The 14,888-nt window shown below is 38.7% G+C and overlaps 1 protein-coding gene across 2 annotated transcripts; it reads left to right on the plus strand.

Annotated features, from left to right (window-relative positions):
* The first annotated feature begins 1,154 nt into the window (after nt 1-1,154).
* On the plus strand, nt 1,155-11,017 carry LOC100274173 (uncharacterized). Of its 2 annotated transcripts, XM_020553178.3 has the most exons (21): nt 1,155-1,638; nt 1,763-1,816; nt 2,035-2,100; nt 2,599-2,705; nt 4,008-4,078; nt 4,204-4,320; nt 4,404-4,444; nt 4,533-4,633; nt 4,739-4,834; nt 5,153-5,217; nt 6,720-6,791; nt 6,957-7,112; nt 8,126-8,346; nt 8,419-8,458; nt 8,549-8,703; nt 8,814-8,915; nt 9,352-9,396; nt 9,662-9,802; nt 10,067-10,162; nt 10,284-10,385; nt 10,482-11,017. In XM_020553178.3, the coding sequence occupies exons 1-21, from the start codon at nt 1,393-1,395 to the stop codon at nt 10,578-10,580; spliced, it is 2,193 nt and encodes a 730-aa protein (XP_020408767.1). In that variant the 5' UTR covers nt 1,155-1,392; the 3' UTR covers nt 10,581-11,017. The 2 variants fall into 2 exon arrangements, with proteins under 2 accessions (XP_020408767.1, NP_001347485.1); NM_001360556.1 differs by lacking the exon at nt 1,763-1,816 and having other exon boundaries at nt 1,218-1,638; nt 10,482-10,864.
* Nucleotides 11,018-14,888: the final 3,871 nt, after the last annotated feature.

Genomic DNA, 14,888 nt, shown 5'->3' on the forward strand with positions numbered 1-14,888 from the left:
ATATATATATATATATATATATATATATATATATATATATGATGATGTTATTGTTCATATTGTTTCTTATGCTTTACATGTTTCATTCGTTGTTAATAATCATATATATATATATATGTATATGTCGAGATGATGAAGGTATGTCTTTCGTAACCTTCGTCCGAAGATCATTATATTCTTGGAAAAATAATGCTTCGAAGGACGAAGGACATTAATATTGAACATTTTTATATTGTCTTGTTCTTAACTCATAGCATTTGAGAAAATCCCTAATAATGATGGACTACATTATTTCTAAAACTAAACACTCCATTAGTGTTCAACGACGGGCAATATTTGGTGGGCTAATTTTTTCTTACTGCCAAACTAAGCCTAAATGTGTGGGATTCACAAGGTATATGACCTTACTATTATCACACCGATATTTAGAAATCCGGCTTTACGAAACTAGATAGCTTAGCCCATATAAGTAAATTCATATAATAATAATAATAATAATAATAACCTCTATATTTCCTTAGTCCTTAGCTCGTATAAGGGGGTGTTTGAATGCACTAAAACTAATAGTTAGTCACTAAAATTAGTTGAGACATCCAAACACCCCTAGCTAATAGTTCAACTATTAGCTATTTTTAGTAAATTAGTTAATAGTTAGGTAGTTATTTGTTAGCTAGCTAATTCCACTAATAATTTTTAGCCAACTAACTATTAGTTTTAGGGCATGTTTGGTTTGTGCCTAAATATGCCACACTTTGCCTAAGGTTAGTCGTTTGAATTGAATAACTAACCTTAGGTAGAAAAGTTAGGCAAAATGTGACAATTGAGGTAACAAACCAAACATGCCCTTAGTGCATTCAAACACCTACTAAGTATGTATCTCTCTAAGGGGGTGTTTGAATGCACTACAACTAATAGTTAGTTGGCTAAAATTTGTTAGTGGAATTAGCTAGCTAATAAATAACTACCTAACTATTAACTAATTTACCAAAAATAGCTAATAGTTGAACTATTAGTGCATTCAAACACCCCCTAAGTTTAGCCTATCCCTTTTTTAAAGAAAAAATAGCCCATTAGACAGGGAATCGCAAGCGTGGAGGATATTCGGGCCTTGTGACTGACTAAAGAAGCCGGCCCAGCAGCAACGATGGTTTGCACTATGCATTGTTGGTTGCGTTGCGTCCATGGCCTCTCTTCTGCACCCATTCTTCGATTTCGATCTCACCGAGGCCGACGGAGCAGACGACTAGGAGTCCACTATTCCCGAGAAGAATCCAGGAGAGGAGAGGAGCTAAGCAGCAGCTGCTGTAGCTGCGTTTGGTGGATCGAATCGGTCGTCGTCTGGTGCTGTGTTTTTGCTACTGAGGAGAGGGAGGGATCTGAGGGAGGGGGGTGATGTCGTCGTCCTCTTCCTCGTCGGTGGTATACGAGGGGTGGATGATCCGTTACGGTCGGCGCAAGATCGGTAGGTCCTTCGTCCACACCCGCTACTTCGTGCTGGAGCCACGGATGCTGTCCTACTACAAGCGCAAGCCGCAGCACAAGGCCGACAAGGTCGGGGGAAAGCTCCCCATCAAGTCCCTTCACATCGATGGCAACTGCAGGGTCGAGGACAGGGGGCTCAAGATGCACCATGGACATGTACAACTGTTTTCCTCTCTCTCATCTCTTTTTGGTGTTCTTCTTCCTTTTTGTTATCATAATTCTGCGATGACTGGGAGTCTGGGACGATGATTTCGTTCGGGCATTACTTCTCCTGCTGCAGATGCTTTATGTCTTATGCGTCTATAACAAAAGGGAGAAGCACAACCGCATCACGGTAAATCAATGATGTATTCATTCGGAGCAACTTCACTTTGTTTAGTGCATTCAACAGTAGATTACTGGATTTCAAACTGCTTTGTATCGCTGCTAAGTTTTTTTCCCATCTCATCTCTTTTGCGCTAAATGTTATGATAAAGGTCATTGGATTTTCATCCTACGGCTTCAGTTAAATATCACTCATTTTGCTCAATTCCTATTTGTGGCATGTATCAGATGGCGGCATTCAACATACAGGAAGCTCTAATTTGGAAGGAGAAAATTGAGATGGTAATCGATCAGGTTCGACATGTGGAGACCCTAAGCTGTGCCAATTCTGTTAATCATATCGCAAAGTACCACTAGAACATGAAAGTGATTATGAATAGGGATGCAAATGGATGCCTCCTAAGGGTCTTGACCGACCCTCTTTAGTCACTACTACAAAATCTGGTCACATTTTTGAAAGCTAGTACTCATAATTGAAGTAAAAAGGGTCGTTGCAGACATGGACGGAGCCAGCGGTGCGTCTCGAGCCCCCCCCCCCCCCCCCCCCCCCCCCTACCGCTGTCGAGTTCATTGAGCCCCACTAGAGCCTCCCCTAAAATTTAAAGTGTACACGGTATAACATGGAAGGGGTTAATATACTGTAGCAATTTAGTTCAGTCCCTCCTAATTTTTTTTTCTGGCTCCGTCCCTGGTTGGAGACCCTTAGGGACAGCAATTCACACCCCTGATTATGAATCTAAGTAATAGCAATTTTTCGTATGGTTTACACTTGTTTCTTTTTGAATGGTGCAGCGACAAGGAGTAGCGTTGAGTGATGGGAACAAGGCCTTTAGCACATCGCAGCAAGAGGCTAGCTTAGAAAATGGAAGGAAATCTTCTTCATCTGACCACGAAAGTCAGTAAGTAGCTGACTTTCATGGCTCTGTTGCCAGTTATGCTTCTATTTTCACTTTTACGGTTCTACCATATTGCACTTTAATGTTGCTGTCAGGGCCTAAGGAGGCCCATGGAGGGGCTGCGGCAGCAGCAGCCATGGGCCCTCCGGGGGGGATTAGATAAGGATAGTTAGAGATAAGATTAGAAGATTAGTTGAGATTATTTAGGAGATTAGTTGAGATTATCTAGGAAGGTCATCAGTTAGTAGTTGTTGAGAGTTTTTAGGAGAGTTTTAAGGAGATAAGGATCTCTAACTACATAGGGGCAGCCAGCTGGCCTATTTATGTAATCAATGAGTGAGAAATAAAGTAGGCAATTATTAGAAGGGAGAAACCCTTCTTCTGCTCGGCCATGGGCAGAGGCCCCCGGCCGACGTTCCTGTCCATCGATACCCCTCTCTAATCCCTCGATCTAGCAACCATAACAGTTGCGTTTGTTTCTATGCTGAACCCTTCACCATCAGCAGCTAAAGCATTTTTTGATACCCTTCTCTGCTAACACATTACTTGTACCAGTTTGGCAATGCTTTGGTCACATCTCTCATCTTTCTTATTTGGGCTCTAAACAGCTAGTATTTCTGAAAACATCACATTGACAGGATGATTGTTCTTGTTTAGATGATATTCTTCTGAGATGCTACTTTGTGATATAAACATTAAACCTTTTATGGTCTTAAATAAGTAACACTGAGTAAGTGTGTGCCTCAACTCATCTAGAAAATTGGTCGCTTGGGAGATTTGGAAGCACCGTAATGCTTGTGTGTTTGAGGGGGTTGTGCCCTGCACCCAGCGAGTTCAGAGTGCTGTGATTGAGGAGGTCAGCGTTTGGTGCTTGGCTGGTGCATCAGCTCTGCAGGACCTCCTCCTGCGCCAGCTCCCTAGGGGACCCTAGCAGTTTGCCTGCTGGTGGTCGTTTTGGTCGGGTTGTTGCTCTGTGTGCGTGGCGCGTTGTGTTAATGTCAGGGCCTCAGGGGGGTCTCGGCCTAGGGGCTTTTGTATTACGGGTTGACAAGTCTTGTCTCTCCTATGTTTTTTTTCTTCTTAATATAATGACACGTGACGCAGCTCTCCTGCGTTTGTTCAAAAAAAAAGAAGGAAAATTGTCTCTAGTCTGTTGAATGCATTTTAACTCAAGTTTGTGTATACTCGACAAACCTCAAACTCTACTAGTGTTTGAGTGTAATTTTATTTTTGTCTGTTGCATGGTAATATGCAGAATTATGGACTTCTACCAAAATAATATGTGCCCATATTCTCTAATGGTAGGTACAGTCATGAAGAGGAAGATGAAGAGGAAAATCAGCGATCATTGCTAAGGAGAACAACAATCGGGAATGGTCTGTAACATGCCATCTAACATGGCTTGCCTGTTCGCTTCCACATGCACATACAAGAAAGTAAGCTAGCTATATATTTGCTTTCAAAGCTTAACAAATAATTGTTCTACTGCTGCCTTTTGTAGGCCCTCCCGAATCATTATATGATTGGACCCGTGAAAATGATTTGGGAATATCAAATCAAGGAAGCCCTGACCAAGTTTTCTCTAGAGGACACTGGCGCCTTGTCAGATGCCAGAATGGCAAGAACTTCTGTTTTGCTCACAACTTTGTTTTTCTGCTATGTAACTGGGCTGCTCTTCTGATGTGGTGTTTATTTCTTCAGGCCTCCGCATTTTTGAGGAGCTCCAAGATGTTGATTACCTTGTAAGCTGTTGATGTGTATAGCTATGTACAAGTAGTTTAAATCGAAGCCACATTCTCATGTTGCCTGATGCTTGTTTGCTATTCATAGGCAAGAAGTTGTAGCAGAGCAATGAAGGCTGTTGGTGTGGTTGAAGCCTCCTGTGAAGCTATATTTCAGCTTGTTATGAGCATGGATACTTCACGTTTTGAGTAATTCTTTCTTTTCACTTTTGAGTTTTGATAAATTTGCTCTACAATTGTGCATTATTCTTTTCCTTAAACTTATCCATATTATTTTCTTTTTTGTTCTGTAAGGTGGGACTGCAGCTTTCAGTATGGTAGTCTGGTAGAGGAGGTTGATGGCCACACTGCAATACTATACCATAGGCTGCAGCTGGATTGGTTCCCAATGTATGTTTTACTTTTTGCTGGATATATTCTTCTGTGACCTTCTGTATTCCACATGAAGTGTGGAATCATTGCAAAATCATGTCACATTGTTTTTTTTGGTCAAATAATGACATGATGCCACATGTGTTACATTAATGCTATATACTTGTTGGCTTTTTAATTGGTTGGTGTTATGTTGTTGTACTATATTTAATAGGAACATGGATTAAATACTGACTCTTGTATTTCATGATTAAAGTTTTATCACAATCTCCATTAATTCAGGGTTATTTAATTATTTTTTAAAGCCTGTCATGGATTTGTTGAATACATTGCCAGGTTTGTTTGGCCTCGTGATCTTTGTTATGTGCGCTATTGGCGGCGCAATGATGATGGAAGCTATGGTTGGTACTCTGGTACTTTGGGTTGTTTAAATCTCAAGATTAGAAATTTATTTTCATAAAACAGAATTTGTGAGGAGTTTTAGAAAGTTGAATTTTAATAGGCATATATTATTACTTTTTATTCATTAGTGTATTTGGAACTTTGGATCGGTAGTACTTGAACTTTTTCATTGTAGGCTCTGATAAGAATGACACAAAATCCGCCATCTTGCAAATTTACTGTTATCGTCAAAGGATATTTAGTTACATGAATCAATGAAAATACGAAATTCTTCGATAGTGAAACAATCGCAGCGATCACTCAACAACAACAGCAACAACAACAAAGCCTTTTAGTCCCAACTCCCAAGCAAGTTGGGGTAGGAGTTAAAAACCCAATAAAATCCACAAGTCAAGGTTCAGGGTTTCAGGCACATGGATAACTGTTTTCGATGCACTCCTATTTAAGGCTAAAACTTTGGATATATTTCATCCTCTTTTTTACTGCCTCTTCCCATGTCAACTTCGGTCTTCCTCTCTTCCCATTGCTATCACGTCTTAGGATCCAACTATGCTCTGGTACCCGTGCAATCACAGCATACACTGGTTTGATAAACATCATCTTGTCAGGCCCGAGAGGATGGGTGTGCTAGCTGCGCGACGGTACAGGGCCTCCATTTTGGAGGGCCCCCAATTTTTTTCTAATGTAGTATATGTGTATGTATAGGGGCCCGTGCGGATGGTTTCAGTGTTTTTTTTAAAAAATTAAAGTTATTGAAGTCTTGTTTACGTTGTATAATGACACAACAAAGACTTACTGATTTGGCCACAATTGCACTTGAAAGTGCTTTTAGAGAAGATTGAATATGACCATATACTTGAAGAGTTCATTTAAAGAAACACTAAAAGAATAATGTTGTTTAAATGAAGAGTTCAATAGATATGTTTGTTAATTATTCTATTGCATTGTACGATATTACTATAAGATATGCATTAATATAGTTGTATTTTTCTATCTAAAGGTAGGTCTAATTTTAAAATTTCGTTCAGGGCCTCAAATTTTCTCAGCTCGGCCCTGATCTTGTGAGTCAGATTTGCTAAAACATGGAACTTTGAATATACTTGAAACAATGTTTCACAGATGGCAAACTAAAACAAGTCTTAAGGAATTTAGTTTTTGTAAAACTTGAGATGCAAACAACCCCTTAGGTTTACACATAGCCATGTTCCTTGCAATCTACATGTATACATGAACACGTGGGCCTGTTTGGATGAGTACTTTTAGAAAACTGTGGTATCATGAAACTGTGATTTTATAAGCCAAATACATACAAAACTTTGGTATTATGAAACTGTGATTTTATAAGCCAAAGACATACAGAACTGTGTTTTAGGGGGGAAAAGGTATTTTGCAAACCATATTATTTATCCAGTGCTCCAGAAATACTTTGCATTCAGACAGGGCCATAGTCATTTATTTTATATGACTTATATTTGATTATATTCAGTAATTTTATTTGCAGTTGTGTTGTTTCAATCCAGAGAGCACCAAAACTGTGGTCCACAACCAGGATTTGTAAGGGCACATATTGAGAGTAAGGAAATTGTTCTGATGAATTCACTACGACACAATCATTTGCAACTTGTGTTTATTTATAGCGAGTTGCCGAGTTAGCAACCAGGTCTGTTCAAAAATAATGTATGGCAGTCAGGATTCCTTTTCGTAATTTGTTTTCTTCTCTTTGACTTGCATTTTGTAGGTGGTGGCTTCAACATTTCTCCCCTGAAATCCCGTAATGGAAGAATCCGAACACAAGTGCAGCATCTTATGCAGATAGATTTGAAGGGCTGGGGGGTTGGTTATGTACCTTCATTTCAGCAGCATTGCCTACTTCATATGCTGAACAGTGTTGCTGGTACAAATAAGCTTTTGAATAAAATTTACATGGTATCTTTATTAATTTTCTGTGTTGTACATAGTACTCAGAAAACATTTGTTTATCTAATCCGACTAGGATTTGGAGTAACTTCTCAACTGAGACGGCACCTTTTTGTGTGAGGCTGCTGTCTTGACCAGTGTCCATACACTTTTATGTTTGGTCATGTTAGGTGGCTCATAGCTGAGCCATTACATGTTAGATGAGGTACCTTTCCTGGGTGTTTGAAATGGTTGCCATTGTGACAAATACTACTGTTTATTGTATGTTTTCTGTTGATCATGATGTTTGGAGATTTTTCCTTGCCCAGTACTTCATGCAGTATAGAGACCCACTTTCAGCAGGATACTACAACTTTCAAGCCTATTACCAGTTACCACCTTCACAGTGATGGACCTTACAGCATGAATCAAGGGGGTCCCCAGTAATGTGTAATCAGCGGGGTTAAGGGTAGGAATGTATAACCACAAAAGGAATTGCAGGGGGTTGGGAGGGGGGACACCTTGGTCTACAGTATCCTCTGTTATTTTATCCTCAAACAATTAGGAACAGTTGCTGTTTTCATGTGGATGCCTGTTCAAGCATATTACATATACTCCCTCTCCCAAATTATAGGTCATTATGACATTTTGGCTTGTCTAGGTATCTAGCCTTTTGCTATGCACCTAGATATACTCTATCTAGACACATAGTAAAAAGTAAAAAACTATGTATCTAGAAAGGCCACTATAATTTGGAACAGAGGGAATATTATGCAATATCACTAAGTAGGTGATGCATAATCCTGCAACAGAATTGGCGTATCGTTAGATTCATTGCCATCATGTACTCGCCATGCATCCTATGAGTACCCATTTCATTTTGCTTGACATAGGCTGCAGCATGCCCCCCCCCCCCTCAATTTAGGAAGTTGAATATTTTTTCCTCGAACACTACAAAACTGAATATGATATATGTTCTCTGTTAGTCACTGTGCCTTCCCCCCCTGACAGGGCTCAGGGAATGGTTTTCACAAAGTGATGAGAGTCAAGTGCTTCCTAGGATTCCTGTTATGGTCAACATGACTCAATCTGTTTCTTCCAAGAAAGGCAGAAAAGCACAAGAGAGTACTACACAAACCGGCATTCAGATGGATCCAAGCAGACATTCCACAGTTCTTGAGGAGGAGTCTGATGAAGATGACGAATTTCTGATACCTGAATCTGAACCAGAGGTTGGTGAATTGCTTTTAGTTTTCCAGCAAAGCGTTTGTCATTTTTTAAACAAGATTATGTTTTCTATGCAGCCATCAAATCTTGAGGATGCTGCAGATGTTAGGAAGTCAGGTATATATGTGTACATATTCTATTTTCCTTGATAATATCTGTACAAAGTGTCTGGTTCACATATTCTAGTTCACTCTGAATTCTATCTAGGGCGCAATGAAGAGGATTCAGATCTGATTGATTTATCTGGGTTTTCTGGGAATTTACGTCGGGATGACCGTGATAGCAGTCGTGACTGCTGGAGAATGTCTGATGGAAATAATTTCAGAGTTCGAAGCAAGAATTTTGTATATGATAAAAGCAAGGTTTTGATCTTCATCATCACTAGACATTTATTATTATCTTGTTAATACTGCTGCAGAATCATTTTATCTGTATTATAGGGCTTATTGTTTATGGTATTTTTTCTTGATAGATTCCTGCAGGAAAGCCTCTTATGGAGCTTGTCGCTGTTGACTGGTTTAAAGATGCAAAGCGAATGGATCATGTTGCTAGAAGAAAAGGCTGTGCAGTTCAAGTGAGTTCATGTTTGAATCCTGATATCATTAGCTAGTGTCTAATACAAGGAAGAATGGAAATGAATAACACCCTCTTCTAAGTTTTTTTTAACACGGAGAAGCAAACCCTCTAATTTTGGGTCTGATCTGTTCTTATTAGTGCTTGTGGAAGTCCATGTTGATAGGCACATAAAACGATGCTTGGATATAGCCATAGTTGCTGAGAGCCAGGGTTGCACTTGTATGTGGAGTTAGTGTAGCATCATGAGTTGCACCAAGAGCCATGTTTTGTTCTTCCTTATCAGATTTAGCTTTTCTGTGTATATATTTAAGAATCCTTGCTTAGCATTTTTTTACCTTTTGTGTTTAACCATGAATGTGTTTGATGTGGTGAAGCTCAGTTCCTGCTAAGTCCTTACTTTTTCCCCATTTGATAATATTATACTTGGGTTCCAGGTAGCGGCTGAGAAGGGGCTCTTTGCATTGGCTATAAATCTACAAGTAAGTATTTCCATGGACATTCCTATTCAAAATGAGTCAAAGCCATATCACTGTTTGCTCCTTATTTTCCTTTATATAGATAGTTTTATTGCAATCTCTTGTATGCACAGTAATGTACACTAGTGTTAAAAGGATGACTCTCTAATTACGCTACTCATTTCTAGTTGTTGCTCTTGATAGATGTATCTTGTAACAATACTATCATTGTCCACTGTTGTGACTTGTGAACCAGCAACACATAATGCAAGCATGATTGCTTTTGCAGGTTCCTGGCACTACAAACTACAGTATGGTTTTCTACTTTGTTACGAAGAAACTGATACCAAACTCCTTATTGCAACGCTTTGTGGATGGTGATGACGAATTTCGGAATAGTAGGTTCAAGTTGATACCATCAGTTCCTAAGGTGAAGTTCTCTCTATCCCCACCTTTCTTTAGAAATCTTTTGAGGTCCATGTGAAAAGTTAAGAAAGGCAAAAGAAAGGAGAAGATGAATCTTTGCTGGTGAATTCAATCAAATCCTTTTGTCTGATTTAATTCACCTTTGAATAAAGAAATCCTGTGAAGTCCATGTGAAAAGTGAAGAAGGCAAAAGAAAGGATAAGATGAATCTTTGCTGGTGAATTCAATCAAATCCTTTTGTCTGATGCAATTCATCTTTGCATTTCAGGGCTCATGGATTGTTCGACAAAGTGTTGGCAGCACTCCTTGTCTATTAGGAAAAGCTGTTGACATTACCTATATACGTGGCTCAAATTATTTAGAAGTAAGACTGCAAGAAACCTTCTGCAGCTTATGTTTGTCTCCCTTTTGGCTAAGAAATAGTATTGGGAGTCATGGACTGACTTGCACATTTTATGTTGCACTATGGTAATGTACACGTGCAGATAGATGTGGATATTGGCTCGTCTACAGTGGCGAATGGAGTCTTGGGGCTTGTGTGCGGTGTCATAACGACACTAGTTGTCGATATGGCTTTCCTTGTCCAGGTAAGCCTCATTTACTCAGAATCACCTGTTTGTGCCAAAAAAAGCCATAAAATATTGGATAACCCGCTTAAGTGTTGACCTTAATATTGTTGGCAGGCTAATACATACGACGAGCTCCCAGAAAGGCTGATTGGGGCAGTTCGTATGTCGCATATTGAGCTGTCATCTGCAATAGTTCCCGTGCTCGAGGATTAATCATAATACGCGATACTGCATGCATTGGGCCCGACAGGATTATGCCGGTCTGCTGAGATCACTGACAGTGTACACAATGTAGTAGGAAACATAGTTCTCGACTTCTCGTGTCATCTTCCTGAGGACCTTTCTATGCGATCATGCATGCATTGCGTATTTAGACGTGAACTATGTAGGCTTTAGAATGGGTTGTGTTGGGGAAAAGAAAGGAGAGATAAGAAGAGGTAGGAATAGAGGCACTAGTGACCCAAACTGAGGTTTCAATAAATGGTACGTACATGCTTAACTTGAGAGACCACACCATTCTTCATTGATAGTATTTCCCTTGTGTGTAATGTTGTGACAGCCGTATCCCTGATATGTATTTATGTAACTCAAAAGTGTTTATTGGAATCTTTTGACTACTATAAGGTTGGTTGGTGCCGCGTTTCTCGAAATGATTTCCTGTTCCTGAGATAATCCTCTAAGCATATGTTCTTTGGATAATCCCTCAGGACAGTTCCTTTTGTGCCATTGTAATTTTATCTAATACCTTATTTACCATCATAAATATTTTAATCCTTTCTATGTTACTTAGATGTAATTTTTTATATTTTCATATCATTACTAGTTACAAAGAAAGGATTATGACATATAATTTTATTATCCTTTTATGCCACTAATGATGATACGAAAGAGTAAGAAATTATAGAAAAAATAGGATATTTGTGATGGTAAATAAGGTACTAAATAAAATTATATGACATAAAAAAAATTCACTAATCCCTAAACATTTGTTCACAATTGTATGTATGCTCTCGATGGAAAAAAACTTTTTTTTGTCTCCGAGAAAATCGTTGTAATCTATTTTTTCCCTCATAGTACAAAGAACTTTTTCCTCAACTTCTAAAACTATTTAAACTCTCACCGTCTTGGATATAAGTGGCTTTTAGGTCGTTTATTTTTAATTTAAAAACATATAAACATATGATAAAATCTTTAGACAAAAAATAAGTTCTAAGAATAAAAATTGTGCGAAAATCCTAGAAATAGATGAGGACATGATAACCTAGAAATATTTAAAGCATGTGAAAATACATTAAAAACTTCAACAAGTTGTCTCAATTAATCATGTTTAAAAATTATAAATTTTTTAATAACTATTGCAATACGTTATGAAACTTTCTATAACAAAAACATGAGATGCAACCAATATAAATGTATTCGATATTAACGTATATCAGATCTCATATTTTTGTTAGGTTTTTTAAAAAACATGTTTAGACATTGATTAGAACGTTTTAGTATTTTTTTTGAGATTTTGTAGATATTTTTCATTTTTCGAGAAAAAAATATAAAAGTTTCTAGATATATTTTTATGATTTCTAGATATTTCACGTAGACTACTCATGTCCCAATCTATTTATAGTATTTTCTCACAAATTTTAAGAGCTTAAATATTTTTATGATTTAAACTAGTATATTATTTGTTTATTAGAATATTTTAACTAAAAATAATAAAACCACCCTAAAACACTTTTAACTAAAGTAGGGAGATAACTTAAATGGCTTTGAGAACTAAAGGAGACAAATTTTCTAATTTTAGTGATCAAGGAGGAAACATAAAGTTTGACTTTGATGTGAAATGAATTTTTCTAGTAAAAAGTCCATTTAAACTATAATTATAGTATTTTTCCTCCTCAAACTTTATAAACAAACATCTTATCTCTGAATTCTCAAAACTGATCTTCGTTTGATGTGGTTCCAAAGACAATTTTGTCTTTTTAAAATTAAAACATTTAGTAAATGCTTCATGAAGTTTTTTTTAAAAAACTAAAAGCTTCTTAAATTTTCAAGAAAATTTATAGAAATATATTTCGATACGAAAAATCCAAATAAAATATTTAGAGCTTGTGAAAAATATATAAACACAAATAGATCTAGCTAGGAGCTCGCGTGGCACTCTCGGGACCGCTGCCCTGGTGATAGTTACCTAGAGGGGGTGAATAGGTGACGCATGAAAAATCTCAACTTAAACACAAATTTGGATCACAAAATAAAAGTTAGTGCAAAACTAGATCCAAGAGAGTGAGAAGGAGGAAAGTTCTTTCACTTGATTGCTCTCACAAGATTGCGAAATTGACATAGAGCAGTATTGCAAGTGAAATCAAGAACTCGAAGAGAGGGAGGAAGAATAAACCACAAAGAATCAAACACACAAGGCAAGGTGATTTATCCCATGGTTTGGTCAAGCCTCAAATTGTTGCGTACTCCACGTTGTGGTATCCGGACGGACAAGTGTTGCACTCAACCCCTCTCAAGTGATCCAATGATCAACTTGCGTGCCACATATCTTCCTTATACCTTTTCTCTTTGCAAGGATCTCCACAATTTGGAGTCTCTTACAAACGTACACAATTTAATGAGAGTTACAACTCTAGAACAACAATAGGGAGAACAAGAACACACACAAGAGCAAAAGAACAACATCGCAAAGCCACAACACGAACGCACAACAACAGAATAGCACCATCTCCCTAGAACAACGCTCGGATCGCTTCAGTGTGTCTCACAAATGTGTATGAGTGAATTACTTGCTCTTGGTATGCTTGGTGTGCAGTGGAGGTTGAACCTTCCTCCGAAAACCTGCTAGAATTCTTCTCTCGGGTGGCGCACCGGACCGGTCTAGTGCACCACTAGACTAGGAACAGGGACAAGTTCCCTAGGATCTTGATTGGCGACTACCAAATCGGGACAACATCGGACCGCCATGTGTCCGCCTCCCGTTGAAGTAGCCATTGCGTACCAAAGAGCCATTGGAGCCGAGGTCCGGTGCACTACCGGACCCTCCATTGTAGACGGTTCAGTGAACTTTATAATAAAATTCTCGAGACTTGCGAGTTCGTACGGAAGGGGGTCTATTGCACCACCGGACTAGTTCGGTGTACTAGGCCTCCAAAGCCTAAGTCTGGGCTCTCTATGAACAATGTACGGTGCACCACCGAACTGGTCCGGTGAGGACCAGCCCAACCCAAGTTACGCTCTTGAGCATAACTTCTTCACTTTGATTTGCCTGACCTTAGGAGATTCCCTACGACATAGACAAACATGTTAGGGCATTATTGTTGGTCACTCGTTTTCAATTGCTGTATGACATAAAAAACAAGACAACACAAAGTTGAGACACAAAAACCTTCGTCCTTGACATAATACACCCTTGGTTTATTCATATGAGGACGAAGGTTTAAACATACAATAGGATATGAGAATAGCATATACTTGATCTCAATCAAATTGATGTGTTAGGAAAACCTTCGTTTAGAGGACGATATTCCTTCGGAGTATCAATTCAAAGGACGAAGGTTTTCCTAATAGGCTCGTATCTCATAAGCGAATTGTAATATAAAGAGACATATGAAATAACACACGAGAGCTTATCTCTATTGCCTTGGCATTTTCAATGTCTCTTATTACATTGGATATATTTACAAGCATACCTTCGGCTCCTGAGTGATAGGATGCACGATGGTTCTTTGAAGGCTAAGCACTACAAAGTTGTAGATCTAGAAAAAGATACTTTATACAGGGTACTGTTCATCTATTTATAGGGGAGACAAACCAATTTTGTACAGATTTACAATAATGCCCATCCATTTTTACATAAGTCATTTACAAATGGTATTAGGAAAGTAATGTACTTTTTTCATTCTTGACTCCGCAAGTTTCAGCCTTCATCACCCAGCTACCTTTCCCTTTCGACTTGTGGCCGAAGTTACTGCCTTCGACCATTATCTTTATTGCTTATGTATAGATAAAGTGCTTTTGTATGCTGCTTTTTGTCAACGTTTAGCTTCATCCGTCAGTGAGAACATTCCTGAAATACACTTGTTAATGATGAAGCCAGATGTTAGGCAAGTGATCTTCGGCATACAAGGCCCCCAACAGTAGCTCGTTGCGGGATGAGTTCATTTTCTACATAATGAGCTTAGATCGCAAAAATTATAACTTGGAGGCCCTATGCCGAAGATATGAAAAGCACCTTCCCAAAGCTCGTTTAAGAAGAAGATGCATTCACAGTAAAAACGGGTGACTTGGAAGTTGAGTTATCGGGGGGAGAAGCAGGGGACGCTGCGCGGGAATAATTCCAATGACCCGCGCCGCTTCGCGCGCATCTTTAGTATAAAAGTGGCCAAGGGGTGAGGGCTGATCACATTTACTGCCCTTACCTACTTGCTGCCAAAATTTGTTGTGCCTCTGAAGCTTTTCATTCAGAAGTACTTCGAGAGCTAGCTTCGGATGAATCACTTTTAGTGAGAGTTCCTAGGTTTT

This window comes from Zea mays, chromosome 5 (genome assembly GCF_902167145.1).
Source record: "Zea mays cultivar B73 chromosome 5, Zm-B73-REFERENCE-NAM-5.0, whole genome shotgun sequence".
NCBI classification, from domain to species: Eukaryota; Viridiplantae; Streptophyta; class Magnoliopsida; order Poales; family Poaceae; genus Zea; species Zea mays.